Genomic DNA, 22,891 nt, shown 5'->3' with positions numbered 1-22,891 from the left:
AGGAAACTGCAAAAACAAAACAAAAAAAACAATGGAATAAACACCTTATTTTACCTGGAAAAAAAACATGAAAAGTCATCCATTTTTAATCAGAAACCGTTTAATCTTTGCACCACCTCATATTTACAGTTATGATCCTAATATTTATGTTCTTTTCCAGCCAAGCATCTGGAATAGGCACAATGTACAAATAATGACATGTCTCTCCAAACCGTTTCAATATCACTGAGTATTGCAGAGGGGAAAAAAACAAAGAGGACAAATAACCTTTCAATAAATTCTGTTTTCTCATGAGACTTGATGGGTCCTTGCGTCTGCCTGAGCATAATTCATGCATTTTATTAGATAAGAATAATCTAAAAGTGCAAAATATCTGTGTAGGTGAAAAGGGGGGCAGATTTTACCAGCCCAGAAAAATCAAAGATGCTCCTTCAATATAACCGCACCAATTTCATGGATCCTGATACATTTGATCATGTATGCTTAGTTGATTATGTTTGCTGCGTGTACCGAGCAGGTCACCAGATGCACCAGCTTGGCAACGCTTCACGCTTCATTTAGACTTGGAATCTTAACCATCCAGTAACATAGTGTGTTTCTGTCTATTTCTCTGTGGGAGAGGAAAACAGAAAAAACAGAGGCAGAGACTGTGACACAACAAAACCATGAGAGCATGGCAGTGTAAATGTGCGTGCGTGAGTGAGTGAGTGAGTGTGCATATGTGCATGCATGGCAATATCAGACCTTTTGGTCTCCAACACCACCTCACAAAGTGTGAAACGCTTCCTTGGAAATCAATTATGTAAATGCTAAATTATGCAAATGGTGCGTGTGAATGAATCTATGTGTTTGGGGAGAAAAGGTTTTGGTTTGGTTTCTGCCTGAAAGTCAGGAGAGTAGAGAGAGAGAGCAAAATGAGGGAAGAGGAATAAAATTAGGATTAGTGTGGAGAATGTCACAGGGAGACGCGGTGTGCACAATTTAACTCTTGATTTGGCTTTTTAATCAGGAAGAAAGACGGAGACAGATGCAAATACAAACAGAGAAGAGAAAATACCTGAAAATTGTGGCTAATTCACTGACATCCCTCTCACTGTCATATCATAATGGAAGTAAGTATGTTGTCCATCACTTGTGCCAGTAATAATGCATATCTGTGGTAACGCTGAGCCCCTGAATCTAAACTTAAGATTTATCAGAGCTGCTAAATTAGCTAAAAAGCAGCATTTTTCAAAACCTTTGAATTAAAAGGCACATACATCCATTTTCAAGCTTCAATGTGAAGTTGTTTAGTATTTACAAGTTTTATTTTATTTTTTTTAAATAGTCTGTTTTAAAATTATTATTACTGCTATATCTATTATTACTGCTACAAAAAAAAAGTAGTTTTGAGGTACAACTATCAGGGATCAGGGATAACATTATGACTGCTAACAAGGGAAGTGCACACCACAGATCACCTCTTCATCATGGCAGCTGTGAATGTTTGGGTATATTAGGCAGTAAGTAAACATTTCAAGTGTTTGATTACATTGCATTAATGCATATTATTTGACTTTTACGGGCAATTAAATCATTAATTTTGGCTGCACTGGGTATAAATATTTTATTTTGCCAAATAAAATAACATGCATTTTGCCGTGTTTTTGCAGTCGTTTTAGTTTGGCCAAAGGGGAAACTCTCTAGGCGCCTCATAGTGCAGCAGTAGAGCGGCCACCCGGTAAACGGCGGCTTTTAGCCCTGGAATCAGCCGTCCGTGGTTCAACTCTCAACCTCAGGATCTTTGTAGCATGTCTTTCCCCATCTTCTCTTAACCCCTTTCCTCTAAAAAAGGAAATACTTAGAATAAAGGCCACCAGAGCCTCTTGACAACCGCTCAAGTGTTTATGCACTGCATTTATAAATTTGTCACCACACCAACACCTGTGGGTGATATGTATATCTTCCTATAAAATGAAGATATACATATCACCCACAGTAAATAAAAAAAAAATAAAAAATACATGCAGACATGAACTCTTACATGCTCATGCACACGAGGTGTAGCAGAAATACCAGAGGCATGAATTGGTTAGTCTAGCTGTTTGCTCATTAAATGTGAGGTTTCTTAACATAACCGTGGGAGGTTAGATGAATTAACACTTCATCATCAGCCTTCTCTGGCACACAGACTGTCACAGAGACAGAGAGGGGAGAGAGAGAAAAAAAAACACTGCCAAGGATATAGTGAGAAAGAGAATGCAGAATAAAAGACGGATGCTGATAAAAGGAAAATAGGTTTTGTTAGACAGGAGACAGAAGAGTTGTGCAGTTATCTGTTCAACAAATGTGCACAAAAATCAGACTAAACATGGTTATAATTGTTATAGATTAGGTCAGGTACATTTGTTAGTATCTAAAATAATAATAATAATAATAATAAAACCTTTCTGCAAAATGTGTATATCTTTGCCACCACAAATAAATGTGATCATATGTGAAGAGAAATAACAAATGTTTATTTATCCTACATGAACTGGTCTAACAACTAAACTTCTATAAAAACAAGCATGATGGAATTTATTTTCATGGTAAGTCTTGTCCAGCTGACTCATTAATTACATCCCAGTAGCTCTCTGACGGGATGGGTGCTGTGCTCCAGCACATCGAACCTCTCAGCCGACAGAGTTTGTGCTGGACAGATCAAAATCTGCTCAACCTGAGGCGTTATCTGCTCGACAGCAGCTACAGCTGCTCAAAATGAAGGGGGCAAGCTCTTGCATCTATGAATGAGCAAGCACACGCAAAGGGCTTGTGTGATTTAACATGAAGAACAGATGTCAAAGTCTCTGGTGAGACTAAGGTGAGGCAGCTTAGACTTAGTCTTAATGCCAGTTTTTTTTGTTTTTAGTATTTCTATGTGAGGTAAATTCAAAAGTGTGTGTGCATGTTCAAAGGGTTATAAAAGTATTCAATCACCCTTTGACATTTCGTGATGCAACAATCTCACACTTCGATGTATACAATAACAATTTCACACCATACCGTCTAAAGCAGTGTTGAGTCATAAACATAGAAGCTGGATTCTAGTTTATAAACATCTGACACCAAAACTGAGCTTCATTGTCAGTGTGCATTATGCCACGTGTAACTGAACACCAGCACTGTTAATCTTCCTAAACAATTTCATTACCTCTTTAAAAAAAATAGTAGTGGTAACACAATGTTGCGGTGATACTTCTTTGGAGCGACAGGGTTGCTAGTCAGAGTTTATTAGAACATAGATTAAGCTAAATACAGCAAAATTCTGGAAGAAAACGTGCAAAGATGGAGATTAACATTTCAGCAAAGATGGAGATTTACATGGAAAAAATCCACAATACAATGGATTATAGATTAAACCATATTCATAGTTGTAATGATCTAGTCTAAAGAGAATGTATCGCATATTTTTAAAATGTGATGCATTTTAAAAATGCATCACATTTTCCATCCAGTCACAGATGTTTTCCATCTGTGACTGATTGAGATCAAACTACTTCCTTATTCCATTTTATTCCTCTTAGACCAGCTATCTTCAATCCTTCTTCCATTTCAGATTTTGGCTAATCAGGAGGCGAACTAGTCAACCAGCAGCAAGGATGAAGCATCGCAATTTATTTCCAAGCCTTGCAATAAACTACAAGGCTTTTTCTTGCTTATTAGCTGCTATATTACTTATTAAACTATATCTGTTTTTTTCTCTGGCTAATCTCTAGCCTAGAGTCTCAAGGCTGCTTCTGTCCACAAAGCTGCCTGATTTTAAACATGAGTAGTTTCAAGGAAAAATACCTGCCTCGAATGCTGTGTTTTCTATCAAAGACTGATGTCTTATAGAATGACAATCTTCCTTTTTCAGAGCAACAATACAGTTAACATTTCCATTTATTCTGCTAAAACATAAAAGCAATAAATCTTCAAATCTGCTGAAAGGATAATAGTTGAGAAAATAATGTTGCTTCAGGCTGGTTATCAGGAAGGGATGAGTCAGTAAATAAAAAACTGTGCTAATTAATAACAGAAGAGATGTGCCAGGCCTGTTTGTAATCATGGAGATAAAGAAAATTCTATTAAAATGTAATGATTAAAAAATAAGAAAAATAAAAAGTAAATGCAAGTAAAGAAATTAACTTAAGTTAGATTAAAAACAGGGGGGGGAAACTGACAAATGTCTTTTAAAGTGAGACAGCAGGGGAGACGGCTGGTTAGCAGGAACATCTTGGAGCTGAAAGCTGCATATTCAGTGCAAAACACAACATTTACACTCTAGTGAAGTGTCACTTCCTGGTGGTTTGTACACAGCAGCAGGGCAGCACATTGTTAACATGTGTGGCACCGGCGCCTATGGTCTGAAGGCTTGTAATCTCAGGTCTGACTTTAACGAATGCCAAGCTTTTCAGCCTGCTTTGTTAAAATAATTTCTCTTGGACAGTATCAGGAGCATTTCCATGTGTCATCACTGACACACACACACACACACACACGCACACACGCACACACGCGCACACGCGCACACACGCACACAAAAACCACACACAGGAGGAAGAAGAGAGAAAGGGATCTAGAAGAACATGTTGCTCAGCAGCCCATTTTGCAAAGCAGGGCCGGGTTCCATCCTAATTTTAATCCCCTACCAGGAATGAAAATGTTCCAACACTGCCATCTAGTGCCTATTCACAAAACTACATGTTTTTTGCCACACCGGAACCAACACACCCTGGAAAAATATTAAAGGGCGTATCAAACCTCAACAAAACGGCACCGCAACTGGTGAAAATGTTGTGCAGTAATAAAGAACAAAAGACATCAGAGAGCATGAGGTGTGCTTTAAACACACAGGCCAAACAATCTCACAAGAGGGACAGAAGAAGGTGAACAAAAGGGTGCTAAATCTTTTATTACACGTCGTGATTCAACCACAAAACCAAAAAGATCCTCCTACAGACGGTGTCATTCTTTACGGATGAATAAAACCTGTCAGATTTAGTCGGCTGCTCTTGATGCAGAGCTTTTCTTCAGGCTCAACTGTTAGGATGAAAGTATTCAGACCCCATTGAACGGTCACATTTTGTGACATTAAATCCACAAAGTTCTTAGTGGGTAAGGTACCAAGGTACCAAGAAGTTTTTCAGTAAGTTTTCTAAAAAATAAAGAGGATAAAACAAATTATCCCACCACAGCTATGGTGGGATAATTTGTCTTCATGAAAACAATTCAAGTGACCAGAAGAAAGCTACAAGGAGACCACAGAAAAACAAATGCAGGTGCTCTGCTCACGTAAGAACTGAACTTTTTGGCCTAAATGCAAAAGTTTATATGTGGAGCATATCTAGAACTTTATATCACACAGCGTCTCAGCGGTGGTAGCATCATCCTGTGGGGTTGCTTTTCTTTAACAGAGACAGGGAAGCTGTTCAGAATCCATAAGAAGATTCAAAACACCTGAGAATGTGTCAGAGATTTACTTTCTGGCAGCCCAACAGCCCTAAACATACAGCAAGAGGAACGATGGAACAGCAAATTGTGTGAATTAATGGCCTAGTCAAAACAAATTCAATAAAATCCAACTGGAAATGCATAGTTAGACTCAACATCAAGGAATCTCAGTAAAGTTGTAAAGTCATAAAATGTAGAAAAAAGCCAAAGGGAGGCACTGTAAAAAAAAAAAAATTGTCTCCCAGGTTATTAATGACTCATGAATTCAGGTTATTTAAAATCCATACAGTACCGCAAATAAAATAGTTCTGATATTGCTGTGCAAGTCTTCTAAAAGAAATGTCAGCATAGACACACAAAAAACAGCGAAAGCAATATTAATGTACAACTAAACCCTGTACGAATACTAAAACAACTTACTATGCTAATCTGTCCAGTGTTACAAATTCCTGATAAATTCATATTTGTCTCTGTTTTGTAAAAAAAAATTCTGGTTTTCTCCAGAAAATATTCTCCTGCAATTATCTTTTAAAACTGGGTCTTAATTCAATTTGCAGCAAGTAATGTTGCTGTTGTGTTTCCACTGGGGATAAAAGACGGCTTTGATATTACAGCGCAAATCTTCACCCTCAGCCAAGAGACAGGTGGGAAATTCTGTTCTTCTCAGCCGGATAACAGACTTCTCAAACTCAACAGCCTAAACTCGATGCGCGTGTGTGCATGTGTGTGTGAGATGTTTAGCACTGAATACCTGGGCATACTAATTACATTTTGCCTGCGGCAGGAATGACACCCTCCGAGGTGAAGAGAACAGACAGGGAGGAGAGAAAGAAACACAGGAGATGCAACAAAGGAGAGAACAGGAGGTGTTAATGGAACTTTCTATTTTCTCCACATCCTCACTCAAGGTTTAGCAGCTAAATATAGACCTAAACAAGACAGAATGGCATTGTGGAAAAACTCAAGTTCTGTACTTTGGAAGTCAGCTAACATAAATGTGGGGACAAAGATTCAGAAGTCAAATAATAAACCACAATAGTTCCTTGGTTTGAAAAGAATTTAAGAGGAAAGAAAACTTATCAAACAGAAACAATTCATCATCTTGCGTATATATTTATTTGAAGAAATGTCTTCAAATATCACAGATATTGATTTCTATGATCGATATGAACTTATAGATATTCCTTTAAAGTAATATCTATGAACTTGTTAAGTGGCCTGCTTGGCAGGCAGCTAAACAGACAACTGATTACAATACAAAAAAAAAACGTTTTTTGTGATTTTTCTGATAAAGTTCGGATAATTTGTTACACGTGGTTGCATGAAAGCATCTATAAATATCAACAGATGTAAGTAGAAAATTCAGCCTTTAGATGCACAAAGCGGGCGGAGACATACCCCAAAAGACTTGCGGCTGTAATCGCAGAAAAATGTGGCTCTACTGAGGACTGATTCGGAAAATAAATAAATAAAACTGTGTATAGTTTTCCCTCTACTTTATGATTATTTGCTGGTTTGAGATGATTAAACAAATAACATCCCAAAAATTACACTCACGTTTGTGGTTGTAATGTGCTGAAATGTGATAAGTATCAAGTGCAACGAGCAGCCATGCAAGGCAGTGTAAACTGTTCCACACGAGGAGCCTTCCTGCACATTAATAAGAAAACAACTAGTGGCGTTTCAGACAAACCGATTTCTCCACACCAACAGTGTTTTTAGTCAGTAAGTGGAGCAGGAGAAAGAATAGCTTGGTGGCGTACTGCTGTTAGAGACGTTTGTCTGCATGTTAGCAATCAGAAAAACACAAGCAAATTACAGACAGCTGCGTGCATATTAAAACATCAAAGAAACGAGCAGGAAAAAAAAACTAAAACACGTTCAACTGAAGTCTGCTGAATTTTTCACCAAAAAAATCAAAAACATGACATCACAGAAAAGGGTATGACTGACCCGTCTATGAACTCTTTGCAACAAGACACACACACACTCCTCCTATTTACACACACACACACAGGTATCTAATGCACATGCAATGACAGCTACCGACAAAGACGCGCACACACACACATACACACACACACGATGTATCTCAGCAGTGAATGTCGGAGGTAAATGGCTAATTTGAGCATTTGTGACAGGCAGCCCGAGGCATGGCGGCCAGCCGCTCATCTCTTCGACAGGTATAGCCTTCACACTTCCCTAACCTCCTCATCACCCCAACGGTGACACGCAGCCTGCATGCTGGGAAGCCCAGAGTGGATGTGATGAAACACACACACACACACACACATGCACACATAAGGGTGAGGGGGTTGCTCTGTATGCGCTCGTGTGTATAATTGTGATGGTGCCACATTAGAGTGTGTGAGCGAACGTATGATTTCAGGCGCTCATCCGGCTTCCACTCACATAAATAAGGCGCTTCCAACCAACTTAAAAAGCTTTGTTTTAAGATATACAGGAAAAGTGAAGCGTGTTTTTGAGCTTCCAGCTGTGTCGATGTTGCTAGGAAGTGCTGAAAACGACAGCTGCTGAGCAGTGAAATTTGAAGCTGTGGAAGCTTCTAAATCAGACTTCTAACAATTTCCTGAAAAATAGTTACAAGATAAAAGAAAAAAAAGAAAGAGTTTTTCATTTATAAACTAAAGAGTGGCTTCTGCCTGGTTTGGCTCCATTGTTTGGATGGATGAACTGAGGCTTCATTTTAAGCAAAAGGGACAAATCAAGGTGGGCAGAATGAATCTGTTCGGACGGAAACAGGTTTTTTTTTAAAGGTGAGAGCGAGCAAAAAGCACCGGTGAGACAGAAGAAAAAGGTGCAAATAAAAAGGTGGAGTGGGGTCACATAAACACTCCGCACCTCATGCTCTCTAGACCTTTCACACACTCTATAGGCATCTGCTTCATAACCTATTATCACCTTAACGCAAAAAAAAAGCTTCCACTTCCTTTCACTTGGACGCTCAGACACAATTCTGCTTCACACCTTAACACAGTAAAGCTCGCACAAATACACACAAGCAGACTGCTGCTGCTCAAACCTGTCAAATGTAGGCATCGTCAACAACTGAGGCATCTAAACATTATTGTACTCTGCAACCCGAGACCTTGTCAATTACTCTCAACTTGCATACAGGTGGACTAAGTGGTCCTGACAGAAACAGTGCAAAAATATCTTTTAGGAGTGCTGAATTTCTAATTCTATTACATCATTGAGAATTTTGAGCAGATTTAAGTTTCTATTAGAGCTGGAAGCATTGGCAGCATGGCATAAAGTTCATAATATTCAATTTCATCAAAACAAGAGAAGGCTTATTTGTCGAGACTGTTCAGCGAGTTATGCTTTATTTGCATTAAAACGTAATTTGAAATCAACGTACAATCGAGATCCAAAGAACCAGACAGCGTCACTCACCAGTAACTTGCTGTTTTCAGGCTCTTCGTGGGTTGTCCATTTTCCTACGTAGCCAGGAGAGCTGCTCTTATCCATGTCTTTGATGGCTGAAGTCTCTCTCTCCTTCAGGTTGAGCTTGGCCAGCTGCTCCTGCACCAGAGCCTGCTGACGCTCATAGCTAACGTCGGGAAAAGACATGAGATGTTAACCTTTGACAATTCATGGAGAGTCCACTCAGAAAACAAGCTATCATCCTCGAAAATGTATTTAACTTCTTCGCAATGATGGCAATGGGGTGGAAAAAATTATTTTCTCTCAGACGAGAAGCAAGACATCCACTTAAGTTTTTGTGTTTCTCTTTATAACTTAAATTGTTTCCTGTTTGTTTTGCATCACTTTAACCAAACGGAAATTTTCACTAAGGTGAGAGAGGTGATATTTGTGCAACAGCTGCCTTCATCACATCATCCTGCAGCCACTGCTGTTTCTGCAGCAGCCTGAGGGGGGCAGTATCTTCAACTACTAGAGACATGCCAGAGGTTAAGGTCTGCAACCAGCAGCTCCAAAGCCAGGGGTAGTTCATCAGAGCCTCCACAATGGCCCTAATAACATTGACAAAATTATTTGGAAACATCTAAGGTTAAATAAAGGGAAATAGAGAGTAGTTTAAATAGTTATTTTAGCTTTTTATGTAAAACAACATCTGCCTACTTTCACATCCTTAAAAAGTAGGCAATCCTGTTTAAGACTTAATTCTCTTCAAATTAAATATCTACAATTGTCAAAATAAGTTCTGACTGGAAAACTTGACCTCACAACTTACAGGTCATGTAAAATACCCATGATCTTAGTTTCTCTGATGCTTAAGACCCTATTGGTCCGTGTGCTTTATATAATTTTCCCGCAGCAAAACAAACTCAACCCAATCTGACGTCCAAATATAGCCCCCTGAGATTGTCCTAATATAGAAGCAGCAGCTCTATCCCATCACGCTACTGCTGATAGCCAATCCTTTACTGAAATACCTTTACATCAGAAGTAACATGATGCACCAAACTTTCCATAAAGTCCCACTTTTATCTCATCAGTCCACAGAATATTTTCCCCAAAGTATTGGGGATTACAAAGATGTTTATTTATTTATTTTTTTTGTAAACTTCAGATTGTACTGTGTGCTAAATAAACTGTTTGTGGTTTTGGCCTTGGAAGTCACTGGATGTCATTTCTGTTCATCATTTGAAAACTGCCTTTTGAATGACCTTTTTCTGATGTTGACATTTATTTGATAAAGAACAAAAAAATTGAAGAAATCCATTGGAGGGGGAAACTACTTTTTGATTATACTTCTTGTGTTTTGAAATCTTAAGCGTCACAGAAACTAAGATCGTGGGTATTTTACATAATATCGTAAATGTCAAGTCAAGGTGCAAAAATGAATATTACACTGTAAACCACAACAAACAAACCAATGTAGTGACGCAGACATTTTGAAAGAAACAAACCTAACACCTACTTTTTACGCATCTCTTCCTGTGTCTGTGAAGATGATGCTTCTGCAGATTTTGAACCTAAACATCAAAAAGTAAATATCAACATTAACAATGATATTATAGATGGGTACTAACAGTTTACAGAAGAGGATAAGACACTCAGTTTAAACCTGAACCAGATGGTATATTCTAAATAACACTTTAAACAAACATAAACACATTAATATTTTCTTTATATTTCAATAACATGTTCTCATAAACGTACTGAGGCACGTCTATAGATTCTTCATATATGTTTGGTGTGTTCTACATTTTTCAACACAATCCAGATACGACAAACAATCACACATTATCTTCCCTTTTCCAGGTAATCTTCTGAACAACGACAGCATAGAAAATGCGTGATACAAGAAATGTCACAGTTAGGACATACTTGGTGATGTCTTCTGACTGTCTGCAGCAGGTGGCAAAGGCCAAGCTCTTTCCGAACCAGGAGATTCCCTCATCCGCCGGAGGACATTCTCAGTAAGCTGGACCAGAAAGATAACATAAGAACGTGAGCTCCGTTATGACAAATGCTATTATTGTCTCATCAAGACGAACAGTAGACCAGTTCCTAATCCTGCTCCTTGACAATTATTCCACTAGTTGTTCATGTAGACAAGACATGTTATCGTTTTCTTTTGGAGATCAGTTTAAGATAGTGAAATTAACTATTTTTTTTTAAATCCCATTTTATTTTTAATTTTATAAGCATAAACACAAAATGACTGTTTGTAGCTTCACACACACCTGCGTGCTTCAGATCACTAAAGTGCAAAGACTCCTGATTTTAAAAAGGTTGTCCCATTTGATGATCAAAACTGCTGGGCAGAAAAAATAGTCTCCATAAAGGAGCTTGATGTGTTTTCACCATTGTAATGTGTTGAAATCCACCTGTATGTCACTCTTTCTGATAGTAAACACTTTACAGGATTGTGGGCTGCAAATGCTTCGCTAGAGTCATTGCTAATATCATTCTGCCTTAGTGTTGTGCTAAATAATGAAGTACATTTAAATAGAGACACCTGATTGCTACCTTCCCTCATAAAAGAAGCAACAATGCGCTTAGTTTCCCCCACTGTGCTTATTGGTAGTCATGGAAGAGTTATTTCGCCCCCCAACAGTTAACTTAGCTGATATAGCATACAAGCTAACACTAACACAGGCTTTAAACGTCCATCTTACTAGCTACGGACATATCTGATTTTAATTCAGTATAAAAGTTAAACGTGCGTTATATAGACGAAAAGATAGTATAATCCTAGTTCATTTAGGAAACACCATGAACCAATCTGGCTTTCATAGCAAGGACCAACCTCAGCCTCAATACCTCCACAATAATATTAGTATCAATTGGCATGTCTAATTGCTTAAAGTCGACTGGCTATACCACCAGCTAATTAAATACCTTCACTCCTTCAACTACTGTGACCTTCTCGTGTTCGTCCAGCCTGAAAGATACAGTCCTTGCTTTGCTCCCATTTCCTCCCATCCTGAGTGGACAGCCGCCCGTCTCCACGGGATAAAATTAAATATTACGACCTCGCTTATTAACAGTTGTAACAGCAGGTAGACATTAATGACACGATAGCCGGAGTCGGCGCCACGGCAACTACTTGTCAAAATAGTCCAATAAAGGTCATTTCGGAGTTCCAGTATCCTCAAAGCTCATTGGTCACAGGAAATAATTCGCATCCAATGGAGTGGGAGTAGCTTAAGAAGTGCTGCAAAGCATAATGGGAGTTGTAGGTTGACGACTTTTAAAGCTTACATTTAAAGCTGGTCAGACATACTTAACATAACGTTTGGAACTTATAAAATGAAACACCATGGTGATTTTTTTTTTGTTGTATAACCCAGCTTGGTAAAGTCATAGTGCAAGGATAACTCTACTAGCTGACAGGTCTACGATTCGAGCAGCTACACAATTTAATCAATCAGACAATGAAATTTGTTTGACGATGCATAGTGACTTTAAAATATTTCATGATGAACTGTTGTAGAAATAAATAAATACTGAAATAATTGTGACATTAACGCATGAAAAAATTAAGCTATATTCTTGATTATAACATTTAAATATTTAACTACATATTGAAACATTTAGCTATGTCTTAAATGTTACTGATATATTACAACTATATTATTTTCTTATTATATTACTGTCATTTAAATTGTTACACATACCAATATTTACTAATTATTTATAGTGAAACTTTAGGCCCTCAATACAAGAAGGCAATGACAGACTGAATGATCTGAGATTTCAAGTCAACGTAGAATCCATATTGTGTGATCTAAGTATTGTGTTAAAACAGTTTTCAAGTGCAAACATTTTTCTCCTTGTACAGAACTACTGCAACACCCACTACGTCTTCCAAAAAAAACAAAAAAACATGAGCTTTACATGTCTGAGCCTACAGTGTTGTTCCAATTATCAGAAAGAGAAAAGCTTTTTAGAGAAGCTAAGGTAGTGAGTACAGACAAATCATCTAACTATTTCAAATCACAATTAGATAATTGCATTTGCTCATTTATGCAGTGGCAAATATGAATGAAAACCAGTCAGAAGCATGGAAAACCTTAATAAATGTAAATAGATTAATAACATATGAAGTTCTGACAATGATCACTGCCCTCACAATCATTTCCTTCAGCTTTGCCGTCTATGGAAATATCCCACATAGATTGGAGTTTTCAGAGTCAATTTCTGGCTTAGACAAGTAAACCTAAAAAAAAAACAAAGCAAAAAAAAAAAAAAAAATCCATGCTGGAATCTGTCAAAATTCACTCAGTCACCATAATGACGACCAAAGCCAACTGAACAGCTCAAATTGCAGGCAGGTTATGTCATAAGTCCAAAAATATATAAAGCAGAATTTATTTCTCCTTCAGTATACTTATTCAAGTAATTTTGCTAAATGCAGCAGAGGATATCTATACTTAAATTCTCTGGTTCTTATCAGTGTACATTTGTTCGTGAAAAATACACCACTAGTTTCTTTGAGTATGTCTGCATAGAGTTCCAGTTACCAGAATGGAGTAACACTCAGATTTTCATTCTTTAGAAGACTTGAATGCAAAAATGAACACAATAGAGGAAAAAGTCCAGAGTTTATTTTGCAGCACATGTAATGGCCAACAAACTGTAATTAAAGCACCACCTGCAAAACTTCACTATGAAAGATTTGGTGTCTAAAAAGAATATTGTTTCTTCATAATGCACCCTTTAAAGTCAAGAAAGAAAAGAGAAAAAAAAAAACTTTTCTCCCAAGCTTGTCAACATCATTCAGCAGCAATTGTAATTGTACATCATGTATTCCAAAGTCAAACAAATACTTTCGAAAACATACTTTCTGTACTGTGTTGTTACTCTACGAAGTTTTTTTTTTTTTTAAATAACTCAATACTTTCTGGATACAAATCACAACCAAATGAAACTAAAAAGTTAAATATGCAAGTCATCCATAGGAAACACTGCGCTTTTGGGGGAAATTTTGAATTATATTCCACAGCTGGTATGTATGTGATGCGATCTGAATACAAGGTATTCAAGGAAAAAAGTTAAGACTTTATTTTTAAATATATGGGCAATGAACTGAACTATTCCTCAGATCCCCTGCATAAAGTTCCTCAGATTCCCTGCATTATAATTGCTCATTGCTCACTGGAAATCAAAAGCTCTAATTATATCACAATACTTTTCTAACACTATCTTAAATACGTTAAGACTGAGCAATATCATTTCTGGTCTCACAACAGCTGGTCCTGAATTAACACACCAAATAAGCTGCAGTAGTAGCCTCTTGTTCAAAGACACAATACAAGTTCTGCAAAGAAAATGAAAGGAAGAACACATAAGGAGGTTTGTGAACGAGCAGAAGCAGCCTTGCTAGGTAGGTCGCACATAATGATTTTCTTACGGCATCTACAAAGCCCACAGGTGTCTATGAAGAAGCAGGAATGTTTTTTTGTTTTTGTTTTTTTTACCTTGTATAAAAAAATATAAAGCAAAGGCAGAAATGATAAAGTATGAACACAATCAAAGTATGCAAAGATTCTCAGGGAAATACAATTTCTTTTCAGGATTGGTACTGTGTCGCCGACGCTTTTAATGCTTGTGTTTAGGAGTTGTTATGTAGTTTATTGTTTTCTGCTTTACTTAGGAAAGCCAATGTACTGGATGACCAACGCACAACTAAATGCTTGTGCTCAAAAACAGAACGGCCAACTATCTCAGCCACAACTCTTAAAAGTATAAAACAGCACACAAACTCCTTCATATGTTGGGCCTCAAACCTTTCGGCAAGAACGCACAAGTGTCGCGTCACTAAATCACACGTTAGATTTAGCAGAATCGAGCATCTAAAACTGGCTTCAAACTGCATAAATAAGAACAGAGGACTTGATATTTAGTGCTGGAGTTAGAATAAATGTGCTGAGACAAGTTGATAAGCACTAACATCGAAGGGCCTGCAGAGCAGAATCAATAGAGAGAGCAACCTCGGCGGCGTGGAGCGACAGCAGCAGAGCACTCCGGCAACAGTGTCACAAATCAAGCGTCCTTCACAAGCAGATGAGCAGCAGTCTCTGTTTAAGTGTCCGTTTGTTTCAACTGTTCTGGCATCAAAGAAAGGCCAAGATCATAGTTTCTTGTTGTCCAGGCAACTGGCTCAGCAACACTCCTCTGATCTCCGTCCTGCCAAACTCTTTTCGTCCACACCGTACTTCAGCTGTGTGGCCATGAATCCTCTCACACATTGATAGGTCTCCAACGGTCGGCTTCGATGCTGTTCGACCCATAGGGTCCCGACGCCACATCATCCAGGTACGCTCCGACCACGCGAGTGCCGCCGGGACCAGCCCCATCGATCTGGGTGGAAGAGTAGTACAGGCCCTGGTCGGTGAAGTCCTTGCGGCCGAGGGTCGCGGCGATGGTCGGAGGAAGGTGGACGTCGCTTTCGTCCGGCTCGTCCACCTGTGATTTGTAGGAGAACAGGATCTTTGGCTCCGAACTGCGAACAGAGCGGCAAAAAAAAAAAAAAAAGTTTTGTCACATAGAAAGAGAATGGGTGTTTTAAAATCACATATTTTTAAAAGTCAACGTTCCTCCTATATTTCTAGTGAAGTTTTAAACAGCTGATTTTGATTTTAGTCAAAATCAGCTGATATCTTCTTAGGATTTAAGATTTCACAACAACATTGTTTTCATTTCTCCAATTACAACGACTTTCTCAATTTATCTCTAATATACATGACTTTAACTGACAACCTGCCAAGTCATAAGATTTAAGTACATTTTACAGTCTTCTGTTTTGAGAATCAAGTTGTGAAATTGTACATGGTTCCACGTAATTTGCATACAATTACATACCCAAAGAATCCTTTGAGGAATGTGATATAAATGAGAGGAGCAAAGGCAGAAAAATACAGGAAGGTGGTGACGTCCACGCAACTGGTTCAAAGAAGACAAACAGTGAGCAGTTTTAGTAAAAGCTACACAGAATAATGAGATTACAAGATAAATCAAAACCAACATTTTACTCTTACTGGTAAAACAAATAGTAGCGCAAGTTCATCTCGGTCAAACAAAAAATACAAGACAAATGCGACTTAAATAATAATGTTTCGCATCACGAGAACAGTGATGATATATTCACATGCAGCGGAGGAGAAAATACTAACCAAAGTCCTTCTATGATCCCAGCACACAGCAGAGCGCTGCCCAAACCCTGAACAAAGTTCAGCAAGGACAGGATGGCTGCGTACACGTAGAAACTCCTTTTGGCTGGACGAAGGAAGGAAAACAAAGGAGCATGAAAAACAAAGCAGCCATGTGAACGGGGGTACATCCAGCAACAATCTGTCTGTGTGAGTTGTGTTTTCACTTTTGTTTTAACCCAAGAAACTTACATTTTTCCAGGTCTCTAAGAGAGGCACTTACTGAATTGATCTTTCTCTTTCTTTCTTTTTTTTTAGTGAAGTGAAACTAAAACGAATACAACCTCTTTTGCACACGTGTTTCTTTAAACTGACAGCTGTTGCTTTTACTTTCTGTTTAAAATCAATATTAGAAAAGACAACTCATCTCGTTTCAAGGAGACCTCCGTCATTAATTACTTTGTCTTTTTATGACAGTTAGATGCTGCTGATATAGTGACATTTTGTAGGTTTGCAGGGAAATTTGGGGATTCGTTCATTTCGACAGAGCTGATTTGTTTTCATGCATGTTGGGATTTGTAGTTTCCTTATATTATAAATCAAATCCCAGAACAAATAAAATGCCACCAGCTAATTAATTAACAAATTTTTTGGCCTTTCAAATGTTTAAATCCAAGACTTACATGGCAGTGATATCCTCTCTCTCACTGGGGTTTTAGGAAGGACAACAATCAGAGAGTAAACCTAAAATAAAACAAAAAAACAATGAGACTGCTTATGCATAAACTTTTGGTATGTTTCTTGGAACGCCGTTGATGCAAGAGAAAAATGTACTCACCAAGAAGAAGAAACAGGAACTGGCTAACCAGAAGTGCCGTCCTCCATGACCGTAGATGTTAAAGTCCTCGGCGGACAGATGACTGTCTGGATACAGTATCTCTAATGTTCCCTACAATAACACATCAATTAATTTTTATTGTTACTTTTTTGACTTTTACCAATAACATTTGATATCCTGTTACTTGTAATTACCTGTGTAATAGAGTATGCCAATGCCAACACTGCCGTAATAGCCAACACACGCTTTATGCTAGACTTGCTCTCCAAGTGGCCTGAGAACAAAAGCACATTAGTTATACTCACAGCCACAATAAGAGATAACAGCACCACTCTGTTTCGAGAATGCAGAAAAAGAGAACTGAAACAAACGGAGCAAACTGACCAAAGGCAAGTCCAAGGATGACGACGCTGAGCTCGATGGCAAGCAGGAAGAAGCGGGTGATTTCCCACAGCACCTAAAGAAGCAGCAGACATCGTCAGATACCACAGCAGCAAACAGATCAGACGTCGTCCAACATGTTTTCCTGTACCCACAACACAGGCGTGCCCTCACAGGTCTACGGAGTCAAAAAAAGGCCCCAATAGCGGCAGCCATGACGGCGTGTTGTGAGAACAACCGTTCCAGCAAATCAGTAAGAATCTCTCTGGCATGTGTGGAATGCAAGCCCAGCATTTCCGTTCATACATGAAAGCCCACATACAAGCAGCTGCACAAACCATCTCCTCTGAGTTATTCATTAAAGATTTTCCTACGGTTCCCTAATTAGAAAAAAAGTATCTTTTACTTAGTAAATTTCCCCACTTCTTTCAAACAAATTAGAAGTTTACATGTAAACAGAAAGAGTACGATTCACGCTTGTTTAGGGTAAGCACGAGTCTATTGTGACAAACACGGCTCTGAACAGGCTCAAAAAAAAACGGCAAAATCTGAAGGTTATGTTTATCTTTAAAAACAAAATAAGAATTATACTAATATTTTTCCAGGGCCTGAACTGGGTTAATAGTTAGGTTTTACAAAAATAAAATAACATTCCAAAAAGAAATTTTGCGCAAGATGATCTCCAAATATTTCAAACACAACTAAGTGTAAGATTACAATTTAACTTGAAAATGGAATTCTGTACTTTATTGCACATTGTCTGTGTGAAGTACTATCCACATTTTGCCACAAGATCTTCTAATTTTTCCCAGTGGGAAACTTGGAAATTTCAACTTCTGATTATGAAAGGAACAAACAAACTCCACCCTTTAACCAAACATGTAATGCCTGTGAAAAAGGACATTAGAGTTGGAGCCAGTTGCCGAAGTTTCACAATGTCCGTGCATCAATTCATACCCACCTTGGAGATGTTTTGAGCCCGCTCTGTTAGCTGACAATACACAGCAATTTTGGAAAACGCATTCACGATTTATTGTAATAAATTTGGGTTGCATGACTCCCATAAATCATATCCATGAACCAGGGGTTACTTTGGCATAATCAGGAGTCGTGATGTCTCGTACTTAAAAAGACCCAAATGGCCCAAATGTGGATCAGAATCAATGGAAATAACTTGAAAAAATGAAATGAATGTATATTTATATTAAATACTCAAGATTATTTATCCAACAGTACATAATTAGCAAGAGAAATAAACTGATACCCTACGAGTAAGTACATTTTTATGAACAGGTTTTGGTTTTTCTTAAACAAGAAAGCTGGTCGGGATTCTTAGTGGTGCTCACGATCCCCCCGCGCACCCCTCCCGCCAAAAAATACAGTTCCATTCATGCTTTATATTTTTTCCTCTTACTTTGTCCACAATGGTGGCTGCACTGGATGCGCTGACAGTCATGGAAACAATAGCGCGAGTGATTCCAACTGCTGCGACGACAAAGACCTGAGAAACACAGTACACACGATATTATACAACACACACAGCCCATTTCCGGGAGAACACATAGACCAAAGTTTAGCTGATAACATGTAGAGCTGTCTGTCCTTCTATTATTGTTTCCGCCACAGCTGGAACATTCTGCTTAGTGTGGCACTGGTTGTTAGTGGACAGGCAAATCAAGAGCAAATACAGTTAAAGGAAGAACATAATATAACAGTAGATATATGTTTGAACCTTACTTTGGCTAAAAGTGGCTCTTTTTATGGGTTAGGGCTGACAAAGGAGACACCAGAAGAATCAACCGGCAACTCTACAGCTACTATCTCTACAATTGCAGCTACAGTCTGGAATTGTAGTTGTAATAGTCTTAAGAGGCTAATACTGAAAAATGATATCAAAACCTATAATCTGATGTCTATATTTGCATCATATAATTCCTTCCACCATTATCTGATTTTAATCAAAGTCACACCAAGGTTAGCCATGTGATTGGGTACATAAATAGGGATTAATTTGCAATTATATTGCTTGACTTAAGAAGAAAATTCAAACAAAAACATTTGCAGAATGTTTTTTTCTCTCTCTCTCTCTCTCTCTCTCTTTCTCTCTTTTGTGTGTTTTAGTCTAGAACTGGTCAAAATTAGAATCAACAGGTCAGACTTCAATGCAAACTGGGAGTTGAGATTAAAAGTAAAGCTTGATCAGTGCATCTCCAACAACAGGGACATGCATCACGTTAAGGTCACAGAAATTTCACAAACCATGCCGCAGCGGAAATGCTTTTCGCCTACCAGCAAGTAGAAGGTGACAAAAATAGGGCTGGAAGTGAGTCGAATTTTTGCCCTCGCCGAGGGAAGCTTCCACATCAAGAATATGAAAAAGGCCACATTTGGCACCAGCAGCAAGATGTCCCAGAAGCGCACCCTAAGGCAGAAACGGGAAAGTGAGATGCTATCTTACACAATCGAGAGTTTTAAAAATCGGCCGTCCTCCACGGTACCTGGAGTCTCTGATATCTTCGTATAGGACTTGTAGGCATTTGTGAGGCTTGGTGATGTTGGCTTGACCTTCAGTTGGGAATACAGATGTGTTCTCCAGAGGTGTAGGTGACACCGTGTCATTGTACTGAGCCAATGTAACCATGGCAGTCACCGTGGCTAGCATGTTGTCAGCTCCTAGAGGAGGAAAAAAAAAAAGAAGAAGAAAACAAAACGTGTGACTCGGTCCAGTGAACTCCCGTCTGGCTGCTCAATGAGAAATGGACTTTGTAAAAGGATGGTTTGAATCTTTTGTTTTCTAAACGTGGGAATGTCACTCAGATCAAACTCTCATGTCAACATAAGGGCTTTCCCAAAGATCTCAAACTCCTGTAGGTACTGTCAATATACTATAGAAGCACCAATTTCTGCAACAAAAAAAAAAAAAAAATTCTGTGGAAAAAGCCTTGATATAAATTAAAATTTTTATTGCAGTAGCATAATTTTACATGGAAAATGTTTTTTTTTTTTTTTTTTTTTTTAAATCCAACTTTTAAATGTGTGTGTATTTATTTACTGCGGGAAATATTCCATGTTAAGAATTAATTGTTTTTAAACAAATCTCTGATAACCCTACCACTCGTGCTTCAACCCACTTTCACTAATAGCACAGAACTTTGTCGCCTCTTCTACAATCTCTCGAGATTATGTAGAGTCGCAGTTGCTCTTTTAAGTTCTCTTCAGATCACTTCACCGTTTTCTTTTTAGGATTTTGCTCTGGGAAATGCAACGGCCATAGAAGATGGCTGATTTTATGTCAGGTGAACCCAGCTCTGTGATGATTTGGCAACAGGTTTTAGATCCTAATCCTGCTGAAATTATGATTTAAATTTACATTTAGAATCCACCATATTAAACCGCAGACATGACGTCCTTTACTACAGATTAGTCCTTTATTTTGCAAATATCTTAGCTGTCTCACATTATCGTTTTCAGATTAGCAACCAAGATTTCTGCCTTGTCCTTACTACAAATTTGCTGACAGGTTAGCTTTACAGATTACAGTACGAATTGTTTCTGCTGGAGAAAAGTCTGATCTCCCAGCTTGCTTCCTCTGTGATGTGAAACTCCTGATCAATGACATATTTCTAATTTTCACACATACATTAGTGGTCTCTCACATCATTCACAGTGGCCCATTATTATTAATCACCTACCTCTATCATTAATAAGTTCAATCTTAATTTCTTCAAAGCAAACGGTTACAGTAAAAGTACCATTTCTAATCCTCCCCAACCATCCGGCCTAAACACAAACTAAACTACACATAATGGAGAAATTAGTTCTCCTTCAGTCTATTTCTAAGAGACCACCCCCGTGTCATCTCTCACATTTATACCCAGGAAAACACAAGTTGTGGACTGATAACTAATTCCTAGAAACTCAGATTAGTTTTGTTGCATTGGTTTGATGAAACTATTAGTGGTTCCAATTCTTTCCTTAACCTGGATCTTTTTTTTTCTACAGTGAATATATACTTAAAATGAAAGACAGATTTTTCCTCCATTACAGTTTTTAATATAGAATTATGCTGCTGCAATAAAAAGTGATTATGTAACAGGTCTTTAACCGGCCAGGAGCAGTGTTAATTTTGAAATAACAACTACAGTAATACTACAGTAATCCCTTTAGCACTAACTAACACCCACTCGACAGTTGGGAGTGACTCAGGTTACATTAGTCCACATATCCTGACATTAAAACAATACTAAAGGAAAGAGGTCGGAATGGAAAGGAAGAGAATAGCGGCTGGAGTTGTCTTAAGTTGGTGGCACTTTACATTGTTGCTTAAATGTGCTATACAAATAAACTTAAGCTGTAATTGAGCTGCTAATTATTATACAGACCTGCGTCAGAGTGCTGTATGTGGACTATCAAAGTGGTTTCTGTTAAAGGGGAATTTCAGGCGTCAGCTACAACTGCTACATGTAGCTTGCTGCTAGCTTTCGGAAGACGCTGTTAGAGAAATAAATTATCTTCCTCGTTTGAGACAAACACGTCGAATGTGAGAATTGTGTTTTCACCTTTTACTCAACATTTGCTAACACTGCTCAAAAGCCGACAGCTCAACGTCGGGATGAAAACAAGCGTGAAACTACAGTCAGTGTTTTCGTACGCTGACACATAACGAGCGCTCCAAATTGTAAACAGTCGCAGCTTACCCCTTCAGAAGACACGATTTAAAGCACGTAATCTCTCCAAAATGTCGCAGTCAGATATCTGATTCTAACATAAGCTAGATCCGATGTTGCATCCCCTGTAAACATTCGAGACATCGATCATTTATCCGAGACATAGCTGCGTCTCCTGAGCACTTTCCTTGACCAAATTTCCCGTTCGGTCACCTGACAAGTTGACGGGAGCTCGGCATCATTTTAGCGTCAGCGCAGTCGCCTGTGAGTTGTGCGGGCGGGGTCTCTGCACTCTGTTTCAAAATGTCAGCTCACAAAAATGCACGGCTCTTTGGATTTTGTTTTTATCTTTAAGGAAAATATACATTAATCACTACAAACTAATAAACCAAAGTTTCATATATACTCTATTACAGGAGCGCTGCATTATTTTCCGACTCGCGCGCTAGTTACAGAAAATGAAGTAGACCCAATTTATGTACATTTCTATAGGTAGTCTCGCGAGATACTGAAATATTGAGCTATTTACAGCTATATTCAGTAAATTGCAATCAGGAGCATTACATACCGCAACTTTAACATGGACGTATGGAATTTGGTACGCAGATTCCTCCAAGAAAAGAAATAAGTCTTCTGGAGCCATGCCCTAAAAGAAATTGGAAGGCGGCCATTTTTGAAGGATTTAGAGATTTTCTTATTCTGATGTTTTTTATTTGAACTTGTATGAAATAAATAAGTAAATAAAATATCCCGTGTTACTCGGAGAACTTCATTTTCTAAGGGTACTAACACACCGCTCTATTGAGGGACAACTAACTGCATTCCTAAAAAAGGCTGGGCCCTTTTTAGCTCTTGGAATTCATTCAGTTTGTTTACTAAAAATCAAATTTTACCGCATATGTATAATGAAAGGAATAGTTTAAATTTCTTCTCTGTGCTCCTTCTCTACATTCATGACACCT

At 38.3% G+C, this 22,891-nt stretch overlaps 2 protein-coding genes across 5 annotated transcripts in view; both read right to left on the bottom strand.

Annotated features, from left to right (window-relative positions):
- The window catches only part of chchd6b (coiled-coil-helix-coiled-coil-helix domain containing 6b), a 70,460-nt gene extending 58,420 nt beyond the window's left edge, over positions 1–12,040 (bottom strand). For 2 of the 4 annotated variants that reach the window (XM_015044485.1, XM_015044483.1), the window contains exons 1-4: positions 11,791–12,040; positions 10,774–10,870; positions 10,364–10,418; positions 8,872–9,028 (exon numbers count right to left, since the gene is read on the bottom strand). In XM_015044485.1, coding sequence (XP_014899971.1) covers positions 8,872–9,028; positions 10,364–10,418; positions 10,774–10,870; positions 11,791–11,874 — 393 coding nt within the window. In that variant the 5' untranslated portion in view covers positions 11,875–12,040. The remainder of the gene's footprint in view (positions 1–8,871; positions 9,029–10,363; positions 10,419–10,773; positions 10,871–11,790) is intronic. The other 2 variants (XM_015044484.1, XM_015044486.1) reach the window with 2 other exon arrangements.
- Positions 12,041–13,479: 1,439 nt separating this feature from the next.
- tpra1 (transmembrane protein, adipocyte asscociated 1) lies at positions 13,480–22,164 on the bottom strand. The gene is made up of 11 exons (XM_015044482.1): positions 21,960–22,164; positions 19,761–19,935; positions 19,552–19,684; positions 18,677–18,763; positions 17,266–17,338; positions 17,076–17,155; positions 16,882–16,992; positions 16,727–16,787; positions 16,068–16,170; positions 15,757–15,837; positions 13,480–15,397 (listed from the first exon to the last, which is right to left on the bottom strand). The coding sequence occupies exons 2-11, from the start codon at positions 19,922–19,924 to the stop codon at positions 15,136–15,138; spliced, it is 1,155 nt and encodes a 384-aa protein (XP_014899968.1). The 5' UTR covers positions 19,925–19,935; positions 21,960–22,164; the 3' UTR covers positions 13,480–15,135.
- Positions 22,165–22,891: the final 727 nt, after the last annotated feature.

Source organism: Poecilia latipinna, unplaced genomic scaffold (assembly GCF_001443285.1).
Source record: "Poecilia latipinna isolate Pla-1442-1.1 unplaced genomic scaffold, P_latipinna-1.0 Scaffold677, whole genome shotgun sequence".
In the NCBI taxonomy this organism is placed as follows: domain Eukaryota; kingdom Metazoa; phylum Chordata; class Actinopteri; order Cyprinodontiformes; family Poeciliidae; genus Poecilia; species Poecilia latipinna.
The sequence above is the reverse complement of the archived record's forward strand: the minus strand, read 5'-3'. Positions and strand labels throughout refer to the sequence as shown.

Bases quoted from the DNA above. Each gene is read 5' to 3' on its own strand.
- tpra1 (XM_015044482.1), bottom strand. From the start codon at position 19,924: ATGCTAGCCACGGTGACTGCCATGGTTACATTGGCTCAGTACAATGAC. The intron at 16,788-16,881 runs GTGAGTACATTT...GTTTTATTTTAG, and splicing joins GTTCCTGTTTCTTCTTCTTG to GTTTACTCTCTGATTGTTGT. The intron at 16,171-16,726 runs GTAAGTCTTGGA...TCCTTCGTCCAG, and splicing joins AGAGAGGATATCACTGCCAT to CCAAAAGGAGTTTCTACGTG.